This window comes from Cetorhinus maximus, chromosome 11 (assembly GCF_964194155.1).
Source record: "Cetorhinus maximus chromosome 11, sCetMax3.hap1.1, whole genome shotgun sequence".
In the NCBI taxonomy this organism is placed as follows: Eukaryota; Metazoa; Chordata; class Chondrichthyes; order Lamniformes; family Cetorhinidae; genus Cetorhinus; species Cetorhinus maximus.
Window position 1 is genome coordinate 114,334,593 of NC_135889.1, and position 24,417 is coordinate 114,359,009.

At 43.7% G+C, this 24,417-nt stretch overlaps 1 protein-coding gene across 1 annotated transcript in view; it reads left to right on the top strand.

The window, feature by feature from the left end:
• Nucleotides 1-24,417, top strand: part of LOC144686837 (contactin-associated protein-like 5) — a 1,126,003-nt gene that overhangs the window by 988,079 nt on the left and 113,507 nt on the right. Inside the window, exon 19 of the mRNA XM_078552607.1 lies at nt 8,160-8,384. Within this exon, the coding sequence (XP_078408733.1) occupies nt 8,160-8,384 (225 nt within the window). The remainder of the gene's footprint in view (nt 1-8,159; nt 8,385-24,417) is intronic.

Below are 24,417 nucleotides of genomic sequence, written 5' to 3' on the forward strand. Positions count from 1 at the left end.
TGACATTGTCACATGAGGGGGACATGTTAATAATTTTAATATTTATCTATTTTTAGAGTTTTCTTACCTCTCACGAATCTCCCTGAGACAGGACTTTGCCTCAGGGGGCAGTTGACAGATGGCGAATCCCTCCCCCCACCGCATAGCGCTTCCTGTCGGGCAGGCCACTGGGCGGGCATTAATTGGCCCGACCACTCAAAATGGCGGTGGGTCCCATTTCGATGGCGGGGGTTGGCTGTCCACCCGCCGCCAAGCTGGTGGGGCCTGCCCGCCATCCGAGGACAAAATTCTGCCCAATGTTTCTATAAGATCACCTTTCATTCTTCTGAACTCCAGTAGGTATAAGCCTAACCTGTTCAACCTTTCTTCATAAGATAAGCCCTTCATCCCAGGAATGGGCTGAGTGAGTCTTCTCTGAATTGCTTCTGATGCAATTATATTCTTTTTCAAATAAAGAGACCAAGACTACACAGTACTCCTGATGTGGTCTCAGCAAAGCCCTATACAGCTGCAGTAAAATGTAACTACTTTTATATTCCATTCCCCTTGCAATAAACACCAACCATTCCATTTGCCTTCCTAATCACTTCCTGTACCTGCACGCTAACTTTTTGAGATTCTTGTACCAGGACGCCCCGATCCCTCTGTCCCACCGATTTCTGCAATCTCGCTCCATTTAAATAGTATACTGCTTTTCTATGCTTCCTGCCAAGTTCACATTTTCCCAATGAACATTAGGGATGGACAATGAATGCCAGCCTTGCCAGCAATGCCCATATCCCATGAACAAATAAAAAAAATCTATAATTCACTGTCGTTACTTTCCCCCTTGTCCTTCTTTCAAAGCACTGTGGAAAGGTTCCATACCAGTGCTCTAATGAATAGTTCACTTACTTGCAACCGCCCCCCAGTTGATTGCAGGGGTCTCATGGTGCAAACTAAATCAGGATAACATGCAAAAAATATGGGGGAGAATTTTCTCCCTGTCGGGGGTGGGGGTGGGGTGTTTATGCGGAGGTGGGCACGGGCAGAGGTGGGCGAGTAGCTGATTGGCTCCCCCCGATCTGTTGGGCGCTGCCATTTTATGGGGGCGGGCCAATTAAGGCCCGCCCAGCCTGACGCGCACCCAGAAGCGCTAAGCGCTCCCTTTGCGGACAGGGGGGGTGTGTTGCCAGAGTCGGGGAGTGCTCTCATGGAGCTTATTTTCACTTATAAAATATTGAATAAAAGTTTAAAAAACAATTTAAGGACATGTCCCCTCATGTGAAACTGTCATATGAGCTGGGACACGTCCATTAATTTTATTTAAAAATTTTCAAACACTTTTAAAAACTTTCATGGAACCTCATCCCGCCTGTGGGTGAGGTTCCATGAAAAATGCAAAGGCCTCCTGGGCTCTTCGCCTGCCCCCCCGCCAACCTTTAGGTTGGAAGGGCAGCTCAGCTAATTGTTTTATTGGCTTTTTAAATGGCCTTAATAGGCCTTTGACAGTTCGGCCGAACTGAAAATCTAAATGACGTGCGGTGACATTGGGACGCACGCCCGACATCACTGCGCGTCATTTTACATCTCGGCGAGCGTGCCCCACCCCCGCTCGCTGAGCCGAAGATTCAACCCATGAGCTTTCTTTCCCTCACTAATTAAAATGAACATCCAGAAATTTGGATTGATAGGTTTAAAGCTCTGTTTTATTTATTCATGGTATGTGGGTGTCGCTGACAAAGCCAGCATTGATTACCCAGCCCTAGGTGCCCTTCTTAAAGAGGTAGTGGTCCGTTTTCTTAAACTGCTGCAGTCCGTGTGATGCAAATGCGATGGGAGGCGATGGTGTAGTGGTATTATCGCTGGACTAGTGATCCAGGGACCCAAGGTAAAGCTCTGGGGACCCGGGTTGGAATTCAATAAAAAATCTGGAATTAAAAGTCTAATGATGACCTTGAAACAATTGTCGATTGTTGCAAAAACCCATCTGGTTCTCTAGGGAAGGAAATCTGCCATCCTTACCTGGTCTGGCCTACATGTGATTCCAGACCCCCACCCCAGATTGACTCTGAAATGGCCTAGCAAGCCACTCAGTTGTAACAAACTGCTACAAAGTCACAAAAGAGGAATGAAAATTGAAACCGGATGGACCACCCGGCATCGAACTAGGCACCGGAAACGACAACGGCAATCTCAGCCATGTCGACCCTGCAAAGTCCTGCTTACGAACATCTGGGCGCTAGTGCCAAAATAGGGAGAGCTGTCTCACAGACGAGTCAAACAACAGCCTGACATGTTCATCCTCACAGAATCATACCTTACAGATAATGTCCTAGACACCACCATCGCCACCCCTGGGTATATCCTGTCCCACCGGCAGGACAGGCCCAGCAGAGGTGGCGGCACAGTGGTATACAGTCAGGGGGGAGTTGTTCTGGGAGCCCTCAACATTGACTCTGGACCCCATGAAGTCTGATGGCATCAGTTCAAACATAATTACCACGTACCGCCCTCCCTCAGCTGATGAATCAGTGCTCCTCCATGTTGAACTCCACTTCGAGGAAGCACTGAGGGTGGCAAGGGTGCAGAATGTACTCTGGGTGGGGAACTTCAATGTCTATCACCAAGAGTGGCTCGGTAGCACCACTACCTACCGAGCTGGCCGAGTCCACCCTGGCGCTACCATGGGATAGATTTTGAACAGATCTAGCAACTCAAGACTGGGCATCCATGAGGCGCTGTGGGCCATCAGCAGCAGCAGAATTGTACTCAAACACAATCTGTAACCTCATGGCCCAGCATATCCCCCACTCTACCATTACCATCAAGCCAGGGGATCAACCCTGGTTTAATGAAGAGTGCAGGAGGGCATGCCAGGAGCAGCACCAGGCATACCTAAGAATGAGGTGTCAACCTGGTGAAACTATAACGCAGGACTACTTGTGTGCCCTACAGCATAAGCAGCAAGTGATAGACAGATCTAAGCGATCCCACAAACAACGAATCAGATCTAAGCTTTGCAGTCCTGCCACATCCAGTCGTGAATAGTGGTGGACAATTAAACAACTCACTGGAGGATGAGGCTCCACAAATATCCCCATCCTCAATGATGGAGGAGCCCAGCACAGCAGTACAAAAGATAAGGCTGAAGCATTTGCAACAATCTTCAGCCAGAAGTGCCGAGTGGATGATCCATCTCGGCCTCCTCCGGAGGTCCCCAGCGTCACAGATACCAGCCTTCAACCAATTTGATTCACTCCACATGATATCAAGAAACAGCTGAAGGCATTAGATACTGCAAAGGCTATGGGCCCTGACAATATTCCAGCAATAGTACTGAAGACTTGTGCTCCAGAACTTTCCGTGCCCCTAGCCAAGCTGTTCCAGTACAGCTACAGCACCGGCATCTACTCAGCTATATGGAAATTTGCCTAGGTATGTCCTGTACACAAAAAGGACAAATCCAGCCCGGCCAATTACTCACCCCATCAGTTTACTCTCCATCATCAGTAAAGTGATGGAAGGGGTCATCAACAATGCTATCAAGCAGCACTTGCTTAGCAATAACCTGCTCACTGATGCCCAGTTTGGGTTCCGCCAGGGCCATTCAGCTCCTGAGTTCATTACAGCCTTGGTTCAAACATGGACAAAAGAGCTGAACTCCCGAGGTGAGGTGAGAGTGACAGCCCCTGACATCAAGGCAGCATTTGACAGAGTGTGGCATCAAGAAGCCCTATCAAAACTGGAGTCAATGGGAATCAGAGGGAAAATGCACCACTGGTCGGAGTCATACCTAGCACAAAGCAAGATGGTCATGGTTATTCAAGGTCAGTCATCTCAGCTTCAGGACATCACTGCAGGAGTTCCTCAGGGTAGTGTCCTAGGCCCAACCATCTTCAGCTGCTTCATCAATGACCTCCCCTCCATCATAAGGTCAGAAGTGGGGATGATCGCTGAAGATTGCACAATGTTCAGCATCATTCGCAACCCCTCATATACTGGAGCAGTCCATGTCCAAATGCAGCAAGACCTGGTCAATATCGAGGCTTGGGCTGACAAGTGGCAAGTAACATTTGCGCCACACAAGTGTCAGGCAATGATCATCTCCAACAAGAGAGAATCCAAACATTGCCTCTTGATGTTCAATGGCATTAACCTCACTGAATCCCCCACTATCAAAAGCCTGGGGGTTACCATTGATCAAAAATTGAACTGGACTAGCCATATAAATACTGTGGCTACAAGAGCAGGTCAGAGGCTAGGAATCCTGGAACAAGTAACTCACCTCCTGACTCCCCAAAGCTTATCCATCATCTACAAGGCACAAGTCAGGAGTGTGATGGAATACATTCCAATTGACTGGATGAGTGCAGCTCCCACAACACTTAAGAAGCCGTCCAGGACAAAGCAGCCCACTTGATTGGCACCACATCCACAACCATTCACTCCCTCCACTACCGACGCACAGTAGCAACAGTGTGTACCATCTACAAGATGCACTGCAGGAATTCACCAAGGCTCCTTCAACAGCACCTTCCAAACCCACAACCACTAGCACCTAGAAGGACAAGGGCAGCAGATAGATGGGAACACGACCACCTGGAGCTTCCCCTCCAAGTAACTCACCATCCTGACTTGGAAATGTATCGTCGTTCCTTCACTGTTGCTGGTTCAAAATCCTGGAACTCCCTTCCTAACAGCACGGTGGATGTACCAACACCACATGGACTGCAGTGGTTCAAAAAGGTAGCTCACCACCACCTTCTCAAGGGCAACTAGGGATGGGCAATCAATGCTGGCCCAGCCAGTGAAGCCCACATCCCATGAATAAATTTAAAAAAGATAATGAGGGCATGTAAAAAAGGCAGTACATTAATCCTGGGTGATTTTAATCTTCATGTAGATTGGGAAAATCAAATTGGCAGAGGTAGCCATGAGCAAGAATTCACAGAGTGTATTCAGGACAGTTTCCTAGAATAATATGTTTTGGATATAAGCAGGGATCAGGCTACTTTGGATCTGCTAATATGTAATGAGGCAGGTTTAATAAATGATCTCAGAGTAAAAGATCTCCAAGCAAACAGTGACCATAACATGGTAGAATTTAGCATTCAGTTTGAGAGTGAGAAACTTGGGTCAGAAACAACTGCACTAAGCTTAAATAAGGGTAATTACAAAGGAATTAGGGAAAAGTTGGCTGGAGTGGACTGGGAAAGGAATTTAGCAGAAAATATGGTTGATGAACAATGTTTAAGAAAAAATTCATGACTCACAACAAAGATATATCCCAATGAGGAAGAAGGATTCTAGGAAGGGGCTAAACCAACTATGGTTAATCAAGGAAGTTAAGGAGTGTATCAAAATGAAAGAAAAAAAACATACAATGTGGCAAAGATTAGTGCTAAGCCAGAGGATTAGGAAAGTTTTAAAAACCAACAAAAGATGATCTAAAAAGTAATGAAGAAGGAGAAAATAAACTTGGAGGGTAAACTAGCAACTAATACAAAAATGGACAGTAATAGCTTGTTTAAATACATAAAAAGGAAGAGAGAGGCCAAAGTGAACATAGGCTCCTTAGAGAATGAGGCTGGGGAAATAATAATGGGGAACCAGGAAATGGCAGAGGATTTGAATAAATCCTTTGCATTAGTCTTCACGGTAGAAGACACTAATAGCATTTCAAAAATACCAAATAATCAAGGAGCAAAAAGGGGGGGAGGAAATAAATATAACTATCACTAGAGAAAAAGTACTAGGGAAACTAATGGGACTAAAGGCTGATAAGTCCCCTGGATCTGATGGGTTGCATCCTAGGATATTAAAAGGAATAGCTGCAGGGATAGTGGATGCACTGGTAGGAATCTTCCAAGAGCCCTTAGATTCTGGATAAGTCCCAGAAGATTGGAAAACTGCCAATGTAACACCCTTATTCAAAAAGGAAGGGAGTCAAAAAACAGGTAACAATTGGCCAGTTAGCTTCACATCCATCATTGGGAAAATGTTAGAGTCTATTATAAAGGATGTAATAGCAGAGCATTTAGAAATGCAAAACATAATCAAGCAGAGTAAGCCTGGCTTCATGAAGGGGAAATCATGCCTGACAAATTAATTAGAATTCTTTGAGGAGGTAACAAGCAGGATAGATAAAGGGGAACCAGTAGATGTATGATATTTGGATTTCCAAAAGGCATTCAATAAGGTGCCACACATAAAGCTACTTAATGGTGTTGGGGGTAGTTTATTAGCATGGATAGAGGATTGGCTACTTTATCAAAGACAGAGAGTTGGGATAAGGGGACATTTTCAGGATGTGAAGTGCCACAGGGATCAGTGCTGGGGCCACAGTTATTTACAATATATTAATGACTTGGATAAGGGAAATGAATGTACTATCATCAAGTTTGCAGATGACACAAAAATAGGTGGGAAGGCAAGTGGTGAGGATAACACAAAGGGTCTACAGAGGGATATAGGCAGATTAAGTGAGTGGGCAAGAAACTTGGCAGATGGGATATAACATGGGAAAATGTGAGGTTAAGCACTTTGGCAGGAAGAATAGAAGAACTGGACATTATTTAAATGGAGAAAGACTGCAGAAAGCTGCAGCACAGAGGGATTTGGGGGTCCTCGTGAATTAATTGTGCATGCATACAAGTTCAACAGGTAATCGGGAAGGCAAATGGAATGTTGGCCTTTATTTCAAAGGGAATGGAGTATAAAAATAGGGAAGTCATGCTAAAACTATACAAGGTACTAGTTAGACCACACCTAGAATATTTTGAACAGTTTCGGCCCTCTTATCTAAGGAAAGATGTAATAGTATTGGAAACAGTCCAGAGAAGGTTCACTAGGTTGATCCTGGATATGGAGGGATTTTCTTATGAGGAGAGGTTGAGTAAGTTGGGCCTGTACTCATTGGAGTATAGAAGAATGAGAGGAGACCTTATTGAAACATATAAGATTCTTAGGGGGCTTGACAGGGCAGATGCTGAGAGGTTGTTTTCCCTTGTAGGAGAGTCTAGGACCAGAGGGCATAATCTCAGAGTAAGGGGCCGCCCATTTAAGACAGAGGCGAGGAGGAATTTCTTCTCTCCGAGGGTAGTTAATATGTGGAATTCTTTACCACAGAGGACTGTAGAGATTGGATTGTTAAGTATATGCAAGGCTGAGATAGACAGATCTTTAATCAGTAAGGGAATCAAGGGTTATGGGGAAAAGGCAGGAAAGTGGAGTTGAGGATTATCAGATCAGCCATGATCTCATTGAATGGCGGAGCAGACTCAATGGGCCGAATGGTCTACTTCTGCTGCTACATCTTATGGTGTTATATGCAAAGGTGCTACCACTGAGCCAAGGCTGACATAGGGGAATAGATACACGACCAGAGATTCAGTCTTTCTTGCATTATACAAGAAGGAAAGATAAATCCCTCCTGTTCCATGAACAATAATATTTTTCCCTTTAACTAATGGAAAAATGTGTAGCAGGGTATCTATGGAGAACAACGTAATTTTAAGTAAGAGAACAGATAAAAATATCATTGTTATTTTTTAGTCAATTCTTAGGATGTGGGTATTGTTGGCAAGATGGGCATTTTTTGCCCATCTCTAGTTGCCCTTAGTAATTGTGGGGCCTTCTTCTTGAATAACAGTGTGGTTTACTAGGTTACTTCGGAGAGTAGTTAAGACTCAACCATATTAGTGTGGAACTGGAGTCACATAGAGGCCAGACAGGGTAAGGACAGCAGATTTCCTTCCTCAAAGGACACTAATGAACCACTTGGATTTTTACAACAATCAGACAGCTTCATAGTGACCCTTGCAGATACCAGCTTTCATTTGCCAAGATTGTTTTTTTTAAATTGAATTCAAATTCTGAAACTTCCATGATGAAATCCAAATCGCGTTCTGTGATTTAGTAATCCAACTCTTTCGTTACTAGACCAGTAACCCAGCTACTGCACCCTTAAGAGGTATAAAAAGGAAACTATGTCACTGATAGCTCCGATGCTCACCAATTATGTTCTTTTCATACTGAAGACTCATGATTAATGATAGGTTTCCAACAGGAATATTTACCTAATTCAGAATAAAGTTACTGCATTGATTTTCTAGAGGGAGAGCAGATAGTTGAATTGCTGTGGATTCATATTCACTACACAACCTCTTTCTTTACAGAGGTTTCTGCCTTTTTCGAGATTGGAACATCCCTGATATACAACTTCCAGGAGTTTTATGGGATTGCTAAGAATCTAAGTGCGCATTTATCTGCTATCTATATGGACAGGACAATTTCCACAGAGAACACTGCTTTCAGCTTCCGGACAACACGTACCCCCAGCATCCTCCTGTATGTAGACAGCTACCATGAGGAGTACTTGGCTGTGATACTGCTCCAAAATGGTAAGTATAAACAAAATGCTGGAGTGTTTACAGTCACTTGGTAGTACAGAACTGGAATATTGCTGAAAAGAGAGACATGTTGCGGAAGCTTTTCATCTTTCACTCATCAGGACAAATGCAAGAACACCAGAGTTCAAATGATCACAACAATTCATAATTCAGGAGAAAAGGGTGCTGATTGGTTGGCAAACTTGCTTGGCATTCTTGTGTTTTTCCTGATGAATGCAAGGCATAAAGCCTCGGCAACATGTCTCTGTTTTCAGCAACATTCAAATTTTTAAGAAGATTTTGTAAGGCTTCAAAGAGAATTGCACATACAAAGCATAGGTAACAAATGCTATGGGATAGAGTAGCATAGTGGTTATGTTACTGGGCTAGTAAAGCGGGTCTCAGTAATGGTGATCATGAAACGATCATCGATTATCTTAAAAACCCATTCAGGTCATTAATGTCCTTCAGGGAAGGAAATCTGCTGTCCTTACCTGGTCTGGCCTACACGTGTCTCCATTTAGTGTCTCCAACATGGGGTTGACTCTTAACTGCCCTCTGTAACAGTTCAGGGCAATTAGGGATGGGCAACAAATGCTGGTTTTGCCAGCAATGCCCTCGTCCCATGAAAGAATTTTTTTAAATGCACAGGCTTAGACCAAAAATCTAGAAAGATGAGTTCATCTCCTGCCATGGCAGCTGGAGAATTTACATTAAGTTAAATAAATCAGCAAAAAATCCTTCCTAGTATCAGTAATGGTGATCAGGGAGCTACCAGGTCGTTATAAATTCGCAGTCTAGCCTATGTGTGACTGCAGACCCACAGTAACGTGATTGACTCTTGACTGCTGTCTGAAAGGGCCTAGCAAGCCGCACAGTTGCATTCAAGAAGACAGCTCACCGCCACTTTCTCAAGGGGAATTGGGGATGGGCAATAAAAGCTGGCCTTAACTGTGATACCCCATCCTGTGAATGGTTTAAAACAAAAGATCAATTTTTAAATCTTTTAGCTCCAGATTACGACAGTGACTACTTAATACGCTAGGCTCTGGGCAGAATTCTAGGCTCTGTTGAAAGTAGAACCTGGAGTTGTTCGGATACTTTTCCTTGAAGTTTCTAAAGTCATACGACTGTATTAATAGTTGGTAATTCAATAAGGACACTCAAAAAACAGAAAATGTGGAAATATTCAGCAGGTCTGGCAGCATCTCTGGAGAGAGAAACAAAGCAAACCTTCAGGTCGATGGCCCTTCATCAGAACGGGCAGTTCCGATGAATGATCTGAAAAGTTGGGCAGGATTTTCCGGTCTTGACACCGGTGAGCATCATTGCGGATGAGACAGAAAAATTTGGAGAGCTGTTAAAAATCAATGTTCAGTCAAATATATCTCGGCCCAGTTCATCCTCCTTAAGTACACCCTTCTTCAAGGAAGCCTTGGTGAAGGCAGGTCACTAAATCTTGCAAATTTTAGAACCATTGCACCAGATTTTCATCTCCCGTTAGCATCGGGAAAGTAAACAGTTTAAGATTTTTGACTGCAGAGTCAAGCGCTACCCACCAAAATGCTGTGCAGTCTTATTGAAGAGCCCCATCAGGCAACTTAAGAGGTAATCAGCCCTTTAACGGTCATTCGGGTGCAAAGTTCAATTCCTTATCAAGATGGCATCCTGTGCTAAAATTCAGATTAAACCAGCATTTCAGCTTAAGAACCCATCTTGGTCCACCTGGGAGACTCTTTAGAGCAAAGATTTGATGGAAATCACCCTCTATGTAGCTATCTGTGATTCAGCCTATTTATATTATTAATATTGGGAAGATAGAGGCCATTGTTTTCAGTCCGTTCCCTATCTGTTGACTCCTTTGCTCTCATTGGCAACAGTCTGATATTAAGCCAGTCTGTTCACAATCTTTCTGTCACCTTCGTTCCTGAGATTAGCTTCCGACCTCCTATTCGTGCCATTTCTACAACCACCCACTTCCACCTCTTTAACATCACTTGACTTAACTCCTGTCTCAACTCATCTGCTGATGAAACCCTCATTCCTGCCTTCGTTACCTCTAGATTAGACCATTCCAACACACTCATGGCTGGTCTCCCACCTACCGTCCACAAACTTGAGCCTTTGTCTTAAGTTGCAGCACGTCCCATTTCCCTATCATCCCTGTGCTCGGAGACCTATATTGACTTCCAGTTAAGCAACATCTTGATCTTGAAAGTCTCATTCTTATTTTCAAATCCCTCCATGGCCTCACCCGTCCCTTTCCCTGTAATCTCCTCAAACCCACAACCCTCTATCCCCTTATGTGGCTCGGTCGTACCTTATTTAATAATGCTCCTGTGAAGCACGTTGGGATGTTTCACTTTGTTAAAGTTGCTATATAAATATAAGTTGTTGGTGTATTTGATTGCCACCTTCCAGAATGCCACCCCTGTCAGCTACCCTTTGCAGCATCGAGATGTCCCTTCAATGTATCTCAGTCTCAAACAGCCTTCCTGGCAAAATGTTAGTACGTTCATTGTCTTTGTCAAGACATATCTCCTGGTGTTGGAACTAAAGTTGTTTGTTGCAACCATGTACCTGTGCCCCCTTGATCTGTTGCCTTGGTGTACCTATTTGCCATGCTTCCTTCCTCCATCCCATTCAGCGTCTTCCGATGTCTGGGACTCCCTCTGAGATATGTAGAAAAGTAATGACAGAGCTCAAGATAATATTGTGGACCATGTAAGAAATAGCCTTATCTTAATAAATAAATTAAATGCTATAGAAATAACTCCTACTAATTAAGGAAGTATTTTTTATTCTTTCATGGGATATGGGTGCCACTGGCAAGGCCAGCATTTGTTGCCCATCCCTAATTGCCCTTGAACTGAGTGGCTTGCTGGAGAGCAGTTAAGAGTCAATCACATTACTGTGGGTCAGGAGTTATATATAGGTCTGAACAGGTAAGGATGGCAGATTTATTTCCCTAAAGGACACAGTAGGGAACCCGAGGGGTTTTTACAACAATCAACAATAACCATTATGTTTACCATTACTGAGACTAGCTTTATAATTCCAGGTTTATAAATTGAACTTAAATTCACCGCCTGCTGCTGCAGGATTTGAACCCATGTCCCCAGAGGATTAACTTTGGCTTCGAGCGCATTAGTCCAGTGATATTACCACTGCACCACCATCTGCCTCCTTAGCAGGCTGCCTGCACTAACATAAACACAGAATAATGTGGTCAGACTATATTAGTTTTTTTTTCCTTAAGGGTCTGTAGTATAGCCAGGAACATAGCATTGAAAACAAGCCTTTGTATGAGTTTGATACAATGTTGGAAAAAGGAGTTAAGAGTCTGCATGTCTAAACAAGTTGTTTGGACAAGGGTGACAGGATATCCATACAAGACATGAAGCCAGATTGCGAGGGATCTGTCTTGACCATCTATTAATGAACAAACATAATTAAATAAGTGAATGACATGAGCTATCCACTCTAAAATAAGGCATAAAAACAGGCAGCCGAGACAGGAGTGCAGGCAGATGAGGGGCTGTTCCCCAAGTTGCTTGCTAGCTTCAGCTTAACACCTTGGCCGGCTCAACATCGAGGTGGATCCCTGCTAGCTACGGCTTAACACCCCAGGCATTTTGAGAGATGACGGAAGAAGATATCATCACTGCAGTAAACAAAGATCAGACTATTCTGAAGTTTCATCTGTCCATCTGATCCAGGACTGGTAAGGCATTCTCACCTGTTACTGGCCATATGTCTGCTATGTCTATTCTGACTGTGTGTTGTATTTGAACTGTCACTCCTCAAAAAACTACTGTAAATGGGTTGTAAGTCCTTGGCCCCTTTTGGATAAATTGTGATCCTTGCTCAAACGACAAACCAAAGCAAGAGTCAATTGACAACTGTCATCTGAACACACCGATAGGATTAGTGCCATGTTATCACTCCCAATATATTATGGAATTATAGATCTAACTGGAATAGTTTTCTTCTATTTTCCATTCTGATTTTTAGCTAGTGCCTACACTGAAGTATTGACAAGTATGATATCATCACCACAGAATTACTAAGTGATGATTAACGGCCAATAGGCAGGATATAACCCAATCACTATAAATAGTGCTTACTTTTCTTATTATCGGCAATTAGAATTCATTAGTAAGTCTTATTTTTCCTCTTACTTGCATTTTCACTGCTCTATAACTGATGCAGCAATTAATGGTTTTCTACTGTGACATTTTTACAATAAACATTCGGCTCTCTGAAGTAATATTGTTGGTGAAAATCTTTCATTCTCACTTATCATGCTCCGGGTACCAAGGATAGGATAAGCAAGCAGGAGAATCAGAGGGACACCTATCCTTTTGAGTTTTCAGATATAAAGTTTGTGATCTTTCCATACTTTTAAGATCTCCCGCCTTGCTAAGTTATTAAATTATATTTCACCCGCCATTGGCAATGTTCATAATGAAAACTCTTTCTCTGCACGAGAGAAGTAAACAAAACGACTCGCCTTTTATACAACAAATGTTTTCTCAATTTGAGATATCTTTATTGTTATTTAACTTCAATCCCCATTCAAACATGAAGTGTGAAGTGATTCATTTTTGTAGAAAGAATGTGGGGAGACTAGAATCATACTCTTCATTTTATATTGTCTCCCCACATTCTTTCTACAAAAATGAATCACTTCACACTTCATGTTTGAATGGGGATTGAAGTTAAATAACAATAAAGATATTTCAAATTGAGAAAACATTTGTTTTATAAAAGGCGAGTCTTTTTGTTTACTTTTCTCGTGCAGAGAAAGAGTTTTCATTATGAACACTGCCAATGGCGGGTGAAATATAATTTAATAACTTAGCAAGGCGGGAGATCTTAAAAGTATGGAAAGATCACAAACTTTATATCTGAAAACTCAAAAGGATAGGTGTCCCTCTGATTCTCCTGCTTGCTTATCCTATCCTTGGTACCCGGAGCATGATAAGTGAGAATGAAAGATTTTCATCAACAATATTACTTCAGAGAGCCGAATGTTTATTGTAAAAATGTCACAGTAGAAAACCATTAATTGCTGCATCAGTTATAGAACAGTGAAAGTGCAAGTAAGAGGATAAAAAGACTTACTAATGAATTCTAATTGCCGATAATAAGATAAGTAAGCACTATTTATAGTGATTGGGTTATATCCTGCCTATTGGCCGTTAATCATCACTTAGTAATTCTGTGGTGATGATATCATACTTGTCAATACTTCAGTGTAGGCAATGGCTAAAAATCAGAATGGAAAATAGAAGAAAACTATTCCAGTTAGATCTATAATTCCATAATATATTGGGAGTGATAACATGGCACTAATCCTATCGGTGTGTTCAGATGACAGTTGTCAATTGACTCTTGCTTTGGTTTTAGATAAGGTATGATCCTTTAGAATCATACTCTTCATTTTATATTAAGGAGGTGCAGGAGCAGAGGGACCTGGGTGTTTATGTGCATAAGTCATTGAAGGTGCGAGGACAGGTTGAGAGCATGGTTTATAAAGCATAAAGTATTTTAGTCTTTATTAATAGGGGCATAGAGTGCAAAAGCAAGAAAGTTATGTTAATCTTGTAATAAAAGCTGGTTTGGTCTCAACTCAAGTATTGTGTCCTGTTCTGGGCACCGCACCTTAGGAAAGATGTGAAGACATTGGAGAGAGTACGGAAAAGATTCACGAAAATGGCTTCAGTGATGAGAAACTTCAGTTACGTAGTTAGATTGGAGAAGTTGGGATTGTTTTCCTTGGAGAAGAGAGGAGATTTGATAGAGGTGTTCAAAATCATGAGGGGCCTGGACAGAGTAGATAGAGATAAATGTTCCCATTGGTGGAAGGATCAAGATCAAGAGGGCACAGATTTAAGATAATTGCAAAAGAAGCAAGGGAGACATGAGGAAAAACTATATCATGCAGTGAGTGGTTGGGATCTGGAATTCACTGCTTGAGATTGAGGTGGAGGCAGGTTCAATCGAGGCATTTAAGAGGGAATTGGATTATTATCCGAAAAGGAAGCATGTGCAACACTATGTGGGGGAAGGTCAGCTAGGGAGTGGCACAAGGCAAATTGCTCCTTCAGAAAACCAGTGAGGACACAACGGGCCAAATGGCCTCTTTCTGTGGTGTAACTATTCTGTGGTTCTGTAAATTAGCACCAAATTGCTCAGTCAGGCATTGGTGTGTTTATTGATCTATCAGTTTTCTGTACTTTAACATGTTGGAAGTCAGTCTGCTCACATCAAGTCTGCAACCAGTCCAGTCATCAGTCTTCAACAAACTCGCATTTACATGGAACATCATCAGCTCATCTCAGAGCGCTTCATGCAATGGATTACCTTGTGCAGTGCCAGACACTGATTAGCTATTTAAAGCAATATGCCTTCGGTGCTGATCTTAGCCAGTCACAACCTACTTTAAAGAAAGGAGGAATAAAATTTTATTTTAAAATATATAGGCCAGGATTTTCTATTCCGAGCCTAAGCCCTGTGCGGGAAGCACGAATATTTCCCTCCGTGGAGCCCAATGGGAAATCGCGCTGAACTGCGCGACGCTGGGCTCATTAATTATGCAGTCGGGGGGTTCCCCGACCCCGTGAGTGGCAGAGCGGGCAGGAAGTCGCGTGTCCTGCTCTCCTATCCGGGTGCCGTTTAAATATGGCAGCCGGACAGCTGCAGCTTTATCCCAACCTGAACTGCGGTCCAGGAAATGGCTCGGAGGCCCCGAGCAGCACTGGCACCAAGATTCAGCAATGCATCCCTGGAAGTACTGCTGAGGACAACAGAGGGCAGAAGGGACGTCCTCTACCCCAGAGGGTGGAAGGAGGAGGCCCACCCGACTCCACCAATCCTGCGTGGGAGGCACCTGCCAGGGTGGAGAGTGTGAACGGTACGCACCAAAGGGTAGCCCTGGAAAAGGATGAATGCTCTCTCATCTGCGCCTGCAGGGTAAGTGAACGCTGTGCTGCTCAAACTCACCTCACAGGGTGGCAACTGGGCCTCAGTGGCCAGGCTACCAATTCCCTCAGTTTGCCTCCCAGGACTCAGCAGTAGAGACCACAAACCCCTCCCTCTGGACCCCCTCCCCACTACCCGTTCACACCTGCACGCACCCTCCCCTACACTGCCTGTACTCCACCACGTGCCTTCCCATCTTCCCACTCTATAAACCACCTCACCCATCCCAGACTGCCGCAGCTTTTCATTCTTCCCCCACCCCCAACTTACTATTCCAAATGTTCACCATCCTCTAGACCTCAGCACTCGCCCCACCTCTACTTCCCTCTCCTCCCCAACCCCTTGGCCCCCACAACACCGACGACCATCACCACGCCACACAACCCCATGCTGCCGCTCACCTGCCGGAGAGTCCACCCGAGCGATGGCCTACCTAACCGATGGACCACGTGGTGCTGAGGAAACCACCAGCTTCAGAGGCCTCTATCTTTTACAGCATCCACCAGCTCCCCCAGGCTTCCATCCCCAGGCAAATCCCAACAAGTGCACGCCATATTGGTCCAGGCGTGTTCCAAACGGATACAATTTCACGTCGGGGGGTAGGGGTGGGGGGGTAATGATTGGGCAGTAGTGGGGCAGAATTCCAGTCGGAGTTAATTTGAACCCGGCCAATGAGATGCAAAAGGGCTTCCCGACAGCCTGTGGTGGGATTGTCATGCCATTGTCTCGCCACAAGGGATCGCACTGCAAGTTTCCATGGTCAAATCCTGCCATCCGGAAACCAATTTCCTGTTCCCGTGGGATTATCTGCCCTGCCCATCAGGATGCCCTGCCAGTAACAGGGGTGGAGGGGATGATTCTGCCCATAACATGGGCTTGATTTATTAGGCCTCACTGGGACCAGGGTCAGAAGTGGACGACTACTAAGAAATAGCAGCACTGTCCTGCGAATGACTTCCCCAACTCTTTACCGTCCCCTGGTCATTCTCTTGAAGATAGAATCCAGGGGTGGGGGAAGGGTGCGGGCAACAGGATACCTGCTTACAAGCAGCTGTTAGTCAATTAAGAGAATTTATGGCCTTTTGAGGCCTGTTAATGAAGGCTGACTGAGATTTTCCAGTTGGCCTCCTGGTTCCCAAAGGTGGTGGAGTCCATTTTAATTGAATGAAAATGGGCCCTCGGGTGTCAGACTGGGAGACCAGTGCTCCAGGCAGACGTAGAAACCTTTCTACCTGTCTGGGTGCAGCAACAGGCACAGACCACCCTGCATAGAGGCTTCCCATTGCCCGCCCTATCCCTATTTACACACACCCCCATCCCCATTCCCTCATTTACCACCCCCAGCACCCCCCTCACCCTCTGCCACTGTGTTAAGCTGGAGCAAGGAAGCCTCCATGTTGAATTCCCTTTCCTTTATTTAGCTGCCATCACAGCCCGCTGCTCCTTTCAAGCTAGAAGGCCTCTGATTGGCCCTCCAGCTTTGAGAGCCCACCTGCCATCATTCATTGGACTGCAGGCCTGCTCTCTGGCCATTAATTAGCCATGTCTGGTTTACAGCCAGGGTGGGAGGAGTGAGCAGTTTATCTGATCTCACTACTCCATCGGTCATACCATTAGTATAAATGTTTAATTCACTCACCAAAATGGCCAATTATTTACCTTCGCTACTGTTTACCCCAGAATAAAAGAGACTTTAACCAAGCTTCTTTCAATAAACTCAGAATGAATGATTTATTATAAGATGAAACTTCTTTTTTAAGACAAGTTACAAGAACTAGTTAACACACAATTTGTAATCTCACACATGCACGCACACACACATGCATACACACACACGCATACACACGCACACACACAGAAGTACAATCAAATAGGGTCTCTGCAGAGATGGGTGGTTGAAGGAAAAAAAACTTTATAAAAAGGGTAAAGGTTGAAGGGTTTTGATGCTGTCAACCTGGTGCTCCATCATGCGAAGAGGGATCGCTAGTCCCAGTAGGTGTCTGGACATTCTCACCAATGGAGCGTCAACAGACAGAAAATAGAGCCGGATCAATCCTTCTCGTCTCAGCCTTTCGGGTTTGCAAATACAGACAGGTTCCACTGAGATGAGGCTTTCTAGCTGGATACTGATACATTGTGTTTCACGCAAGGAAAGGAGAGCGCAAGCTGGGCTTTTCCCCTTCAGTTCATTCACAACTGAATTCAAAACAAGTTCAAAACATAAGAACAAAAGAAATAGGATCCGGTGTAGACCATTTGGCCCCTTGAGCCTGCTCCGCCATTCAATAAGATCATGGCCAATCTTCTTGCGTTTCGATTTCCACATTTCCATCTACTCCCAATAACCTTAGATGCCCTTGCCTAACAAGAATCTATCTACCTCTAACTTAAAAATATTCAATGACCCCACCTCCACCACCTTCTCAGGCAGAGAGTTCCAAAGTCACACAAACCTCAAGGAGTAGAAATTTCTCCTCATCTCTGTCCTAAAAGGGCGACCCCTAATTTTAAAACAGTGTCCCCTAGTTCTGGAATCACCCACAAGAGGAAACATCCTTTTGATATCTGCCTTGTCAAGGCCGTTCAGGATCTTGTATACTTCAATCAAATCACCCCTCACTCTTCTAAACTCCAGTGGAAACAAGCCCAGTCTGTCCAACCTTTCCTCATAAGATAACCCACTCATTCCAGGTATCAATCTTGTAACCCTCCTTTGAACCACCTCCAATGCACTTACATCCTTCCTTAAATAAGGAGACCAAAACTGCACACAGTATTCGAGGTGCGGTCTCACAAATACCCTGTATAACTGAAGCATAACATCCTTACTTTTATGTTCAATCTCTCTCGTAATAAAGGATAGCATTCCACTAGCCTTCTTAATTACTTGCTGTACCTGCATACTAACTTTTTGTGACTCATGTACTAGAACACCTAGATCCCACTGCACCTCAGAATTATGCAGCCCTTCTCCATTTAAGCAATGCTCTGCTTTTTTGTTCTTCCTGCCAAAGTGAACAACTTCACATTTTCTCACATTACACTCCATTTGCCAGATCTTTGCCCACACACTCAACCTATCTATATCCATCTGCAACCTCCTCATGTCATTGTCGCAACATACTTTCCTACCTATCTTTGTGTCATCTACAAATTTAGCTACCATGTCATCACTCCCCTTATCTAAGTCATTGACATAAAATGTAAAAAGTTGAGGCCCCAGTACAGATCCCTTTGGGACTCCACTCGTCACATCCTGCTAATCAGAAAAAGACCCATTTATGCATACTCTCTGCTTTCTGCCAGCCAGCCAATCTTCTATCCATGCTAATATGTTAACCACTACAACATGCGCTTTTATTTTCCGTAATAGTCTTTGATGTGGCACCTTATCAAATACCTTCTGGAAATCCAAGTGCAGTATGTCTACAGGCTCCCCTTTATCCCCTGCACATGTTACTCCTTCAAAAAACTCCAATAAATTGGTTAAACATGATTTTCCTTTCACAAAACCATGCTGACTCTTCCCAATTGCCTTGAGCTCTTCTATGTGCCCGGCTATAACCTCCTTAGTGATCAATTCTAATAACTTCCCCATGATAGACGTCAAGCTAAATGGCCTATAGTTTCCTGTGTTCTGTCTCCCTCCCTTCTTGAATCTAGGGGTTATGTTTGCTACTTTCCAATCTGATGGAACCTTTCCAGAATCTAGCGAATTTTGGAAAATTGACACCAGTGCATCGACTATCTCATTAGCCACCTCATTTAAGACCCTAGGATGTAGTCCATCGGGACCCGGAGATTTGCCAGCCTGCAGCTCCATCACTATGCTCAGTACTGTTTCCCTAGTGATTTCAATTTCACCAAGTTCCTTTCTCCTGTTCACCTCCTGATTTGCAGCTATTACTAGAATGTGTTTTGTATTGTGAACACAGAAGTAAAACATTTGCTCATTTCTTCTGCCATTTCCTTATTACCTACTATTAACTCCCCAGTATCACTCTCGAGAGGACTAACACTCACTTTACTTACTCTTTTCCTTTTTAAGTACCTGTAGAAGCTCTTGTTATCCATTTTTACATTTCTAGCTAGCTTCCTCTCATACTCTTATTTCTTTCTCCTGATTAACCTTTTAGTCATTCTCTGGCGTTCTTTATATTCTGTCCAATCATCTGTCCTGCCACTCATCTTTGCGGACTTGTATGCTTTTTCCTTAAGTTTGATGCTTTCCTTAACATTTCTAGATAACCACAGATGGTGGGTCCTCCCCTTAGAATTTTTCTTTAAAGTAGGAATGTACTTATTCTGAATACTCTGAAATATCCCCTTAAATGTCTGCCACTGCTTCTCTATTGATTTATCCTGTAGCGTAGTTTCCTCCATCAGGTGATTCCCAGTAAATCAGCAGGCCTTTGCCTTTCAAACAGTTATTTTTCCATCAATTAAAATCACTGCAGTTCAAAGAAACAAACAGCTCTCCTCCACAGTTGCCATGCTGGTCATTTAAGCTAATGTCATGTGATTTCTTGGACTAGGCATGCTTGCTCCAGCCCACGATGAACTTAGACTTTTTATTTTTTTAAAGATCCAGGTCAGCTCCCAAAAGTGTCCAGATCATGTCCTTATTATTAAACAATAGTGTCCTTCCAAATTTTAAAAGAAAACATAGTTCTTGTAGAGATGGTTCTAACGCTGGGAAAAATCACCTTGAGTGACTGTTTCCATACAGTGCAGGTTTCTGACCCACATTTGAGCCGACGGTGAGACAGCCTGCAGGGGAAATCCTGCCCATAGTTTTTCAGAAATGGTACAGCGGGTTTGATTTAGATACGGGAAAATATAATTAAAGTGAAAAGGAAAAAGTACGGTCGAGAAATGGAGGCAAGAGGCAACAGTGAATGGATTCTGTTAAAATTCCCTTTATGTGTCTGTTTGGTAGCTTAGGGTTAATTACAAGCTAATAATGCTACCCCTGTGATTTCTGTAGCTTTAATATTGAAATATAAATGTTCCTTCAACATGGTGTTGCATGAGATGAAAACTTTAGAAACTGCTTGGCCCAGAGAGACAGCAAGGACCCTGGACTTCCCACCAGATTAAGATTTGACAATATTATTGGATTTTAGCAATGTACAAGCTGGCCAACACAGATACAGAAGAAGGCCATTCAGCCCATAGTATCATTGCTGGCTCTTTGGCAGAGCTATCCAATTAGTCCCACTTCCCTGTTCTTTATCCATAGCCCTGTAATATGTTTTCTTTTACCCCCTTCAATTATTTAAATCCCTTTTGAATGCTACTACTGATTCTGCTTCCACTACCCTTTCAGGCAGTGCGTTCTCAATATAACAACTCAGCGCATAAAAATAAATTTCCTCATATTGTATCTGGTTTTTTTTTGTGTCCACTTGTTACCAGTTACCTTTCTGTCACTGTATGTAGTTTCTCCTCATTTAGCTTCTCCATTTTCTCCATGTAATTGAAGCTCCTCTTCCCCGGTATGATTATCCAAGGTTGAGCACCGTGAAGAACATATCACCTGTATCTAGCCTCAATCACAGGACAAATGGTTTAGCAGCCTTTGTGCTACATCTTGATATTGTAACTGCTTCAAACCAACAGTTATGTCACTGTTTTCTCACATTTCTTACCACCTTTATGCCACTATCAGCACCTCCTTTAGCCTTTACCACTACCATTAACACCCCTTTGCCTTGTGTCCATGACATCTTTGTCAATCCCTCCTTAACCCCCACCTACCACTGACCTTCTATCCAGCTTCACCTGCTCCACCCCCTAAAACAGTATAAATTCCATCACATTTCTACTTCTCTTCAGTTCTGAAGAAGAGTCATACGGACTCGAAATGTTGGGCAGAATTTTACGGCCCCATTTCGGCGGGGACGGGGCTGTAAAACGCGGCGAGACATTCGAAAACTCATTGGCTGTGGCGGGAACGTAAAACCCCACTGCCGTAAAATTTTGCCTGTTAACTCTGTTTCTGTCTCCACAAATGCTGTTAGACCTGCTGAGCTTTTCCAGCATTTTCTGTTTTTAGTTCCGTCACTGTTTTGCTTCCAGGCTTGCTATACAAAAAGTTTATGAGTGGCTTTGAGTTGGAGAGGTACAAGTACAAGGACAACTCTTCAAGGTTAATGTGGCTTTCTTCCCCAGACAGTTCTCTTGCAGCTTATCTTGCCTAAAACCAATAATGATGGATAGCAGCTAGGGAATTGATTCCCAATGGGTTTACAGCCCCAATGGAAAATATCAAAGAACTTTTGGATCATTGAAGATTCTCATCCCTTGTTTCTGAAACGTAGGAAATATTAGTGGCCTGTGGCAATTTTTAAACATTTGTTCTTGGGATGTGAGCATCGCTTGCAAGCCCAGCACTTATTGCCCATTCCCTAATTGCCCTTGAGAAGGTGAGTTGCCTACTTGAACTGCTAAAGTCCATCTGGTCTGAGTACACCTACAGTGTTGATAGGTGGGAATTTCAGTTTTGACCCAGCTACAGTGAAGGAACGGCGATATAATTCCAAGTCAGGTATGACTTCGAGGGGAACGTACAGGTGGCGGTGTTCCCATGTGTCTACCCTTGTCCTTCTAGGCAGTAAAGATTGTTGGTTTGGAAGGTGCTGTCGAAGGAGACTTGACAAGTTGCTGCGGTACATCTTGTAGATGGAACACTCTGCTGTCACTACGTACCAGTGGTGGAGGGTGTAAATGTTTAAGGTGATGGATGGAGTGCCGAGCAAATGGGCTTTTTTGTCCTGGATGGTTTTGAGCTCTTGAGTGTTGTTGGAGCTGCACTCATCTGGACAACTGGAGAGTATTCCATCACAGACTTGGCTTTTTTTTATTCATTAATGGGATGTGGACATTGCTAGCTAGGCTAGCATTTATTACCCATCCCTAATTGCCCTTGAGAAGGTGATGGTGAGCTGTGCTCTTCAACTGCTGCAGTCCATGTGCTGTAGGTACACCCACAATGCTGTTAGGGAGGGAGTTCCAGGATTTTGACCCAGCAACAGTGAAGGAATGACGTTATATTTCCAAGTCAGGATAGTGAGTGGCTTGGAGGGAAACTTCCAGGTGGTGATGTTCCCATGTGTCTGCTGCCCTTGTCCTTCTAGTTGATAGTGGTCGTGGCTTTGAAATCTGCTGTCTAAGGATGCTTGGTGAGTTACTGCAATGCATCTTGTAGATGGTACGCACTGCTGCCACTGTGCTTTAGTGGTGGAGGAAGTGTTTGTTGCTGGGGTGCCAATGAAGTGCGCTGCTTTGTCCTAGAGGGTATCAAGCTTCTTGAGTGTTGTGGGAGCTGCACTCATCCAGACAAGTGCAGAGTATTCCACCACACTCCTGACTTGTGTCCTGTAGATGGTGGACAGGCTTTGGGGAGTCAGCAGGTGAGTTAATTGCTGTAAGATTCCTAGCCTCTGACCTGCTCTTGTAGCCACAGTGTTTAAATTGCTAGTCTAGTTCAGTTTCTGGTCAATGGTAACCCCCAGGATGTTGATTGTGGGGGATTCAGTGATGGTAATGCCACTGAAATTCAAGGGGGAGATAGTTAGATTCTCTCTTGTTGGAGATGGTCATTGCCTGGCACTTGTGTGGCACAAATGTTACTTGCCACTTGTCAACCCAAGCCTGGATGTTGACCAGGTCTTGCTGCATTTGGACATGGACTGCTTCAGTATCTGAAAAATTGTGAATGGTGCTGAGCATTGTGCAATCACCGGTGAACATCCCCACTTCTGACATTATGATGGAAGGTAGGTCATTAATGTAGCAGCTGAGATGATTGGGCCTAGGACACTATCCTGAGGAACTCCTGCAGTGATGTTCTGGAACTGAAATGATTGACCTCCAACAACCACAACCATCTTCCTTTGTGCTAGGTATGATTCCAACCAGTCAAGAGTTTTCCCCCTGATTCCCATTGGTTCCAGTTTCGCTAGGGCTCCTTGATGCCACACTCTGTCAAATGCTGCCTTGATGTCAAGATCAGTCACCCTGACATCACCTCTGGTGTTCAGCTCTTTTGTCCATGTTTGAACCAAGGCCAGGAGTTGAGGTCAGGAGCTGATCGGCCCTGTCAGAACAAACTGAGCATCAGTGAGTAGGTTATTGTGAAGCAAGTGCCTTGTAGATGGTAGGTAGGCCTTCAGGAGTCAGGAGGTGAGTTATTCGCTGCAGAAGTGCCTCTGGTAACCACAATATTTATATGGCTGGCCCAATTTAGTTGTTCTCAATAGAACAACACAGGGCTGACCTAAATTGGGGATGGATGACAGGGAAGGATAAAAACACACCAATAAAGAAAGTTCACTGGACATAGAGAGACAAAATGGAGAGATGGCGCACAGAGCTGACTGCTCCACAGTATCGATGATAAAGCTTTTGATGTCCTCAGAGACCCAGTGAATCTCCAGAGGATCAGGTGACTGAAATATCAAGATTACACCACCAATCCCACAAAATAGTGACATCACCCAAGAAATCTTATATTCTAGATAAGAACAGGGGCACAAATAAAAAAGTAATCGTGTGTGATTTTCATCACTCTAGTGTAGACTGCGAACTATGCATGCCCGAATAGCACTTCAGATGACAGGATCAAGCTAGTAAAGGATTCATTCTCAACACTTTGGAAATTATTAATGGTTGGAAATATTAATGGACAAACGTTCAGCAAGTTCATTTGACATTTCTTTATCAAAGACGTTAACCTATTTAAATCAAACTGGTCCATGGCTAAATACTGGTCAAATGAGTGTCTGAACCAACTGAAATCACCAGCAATGATTGCTGGCCTATAATATGTTCCCACAAAAGGAAATCTGCAAAATGATTTGCTTTTTTACAACAAAAACCTGCATTCACAAAGCAACTTTAATATAATAAGATGATGCAGAGTGCTTCAAAGAAACGTTATGAGATAAAATTTGTCACCATGTTGCATAAAGAGATATTAGGACAAATAACCAAGGAAGAGGCTTGGTCAAAGAGCTAGGTTTTGAGCAGTGAGTTCGAGGAGGAGAGAGGCTGA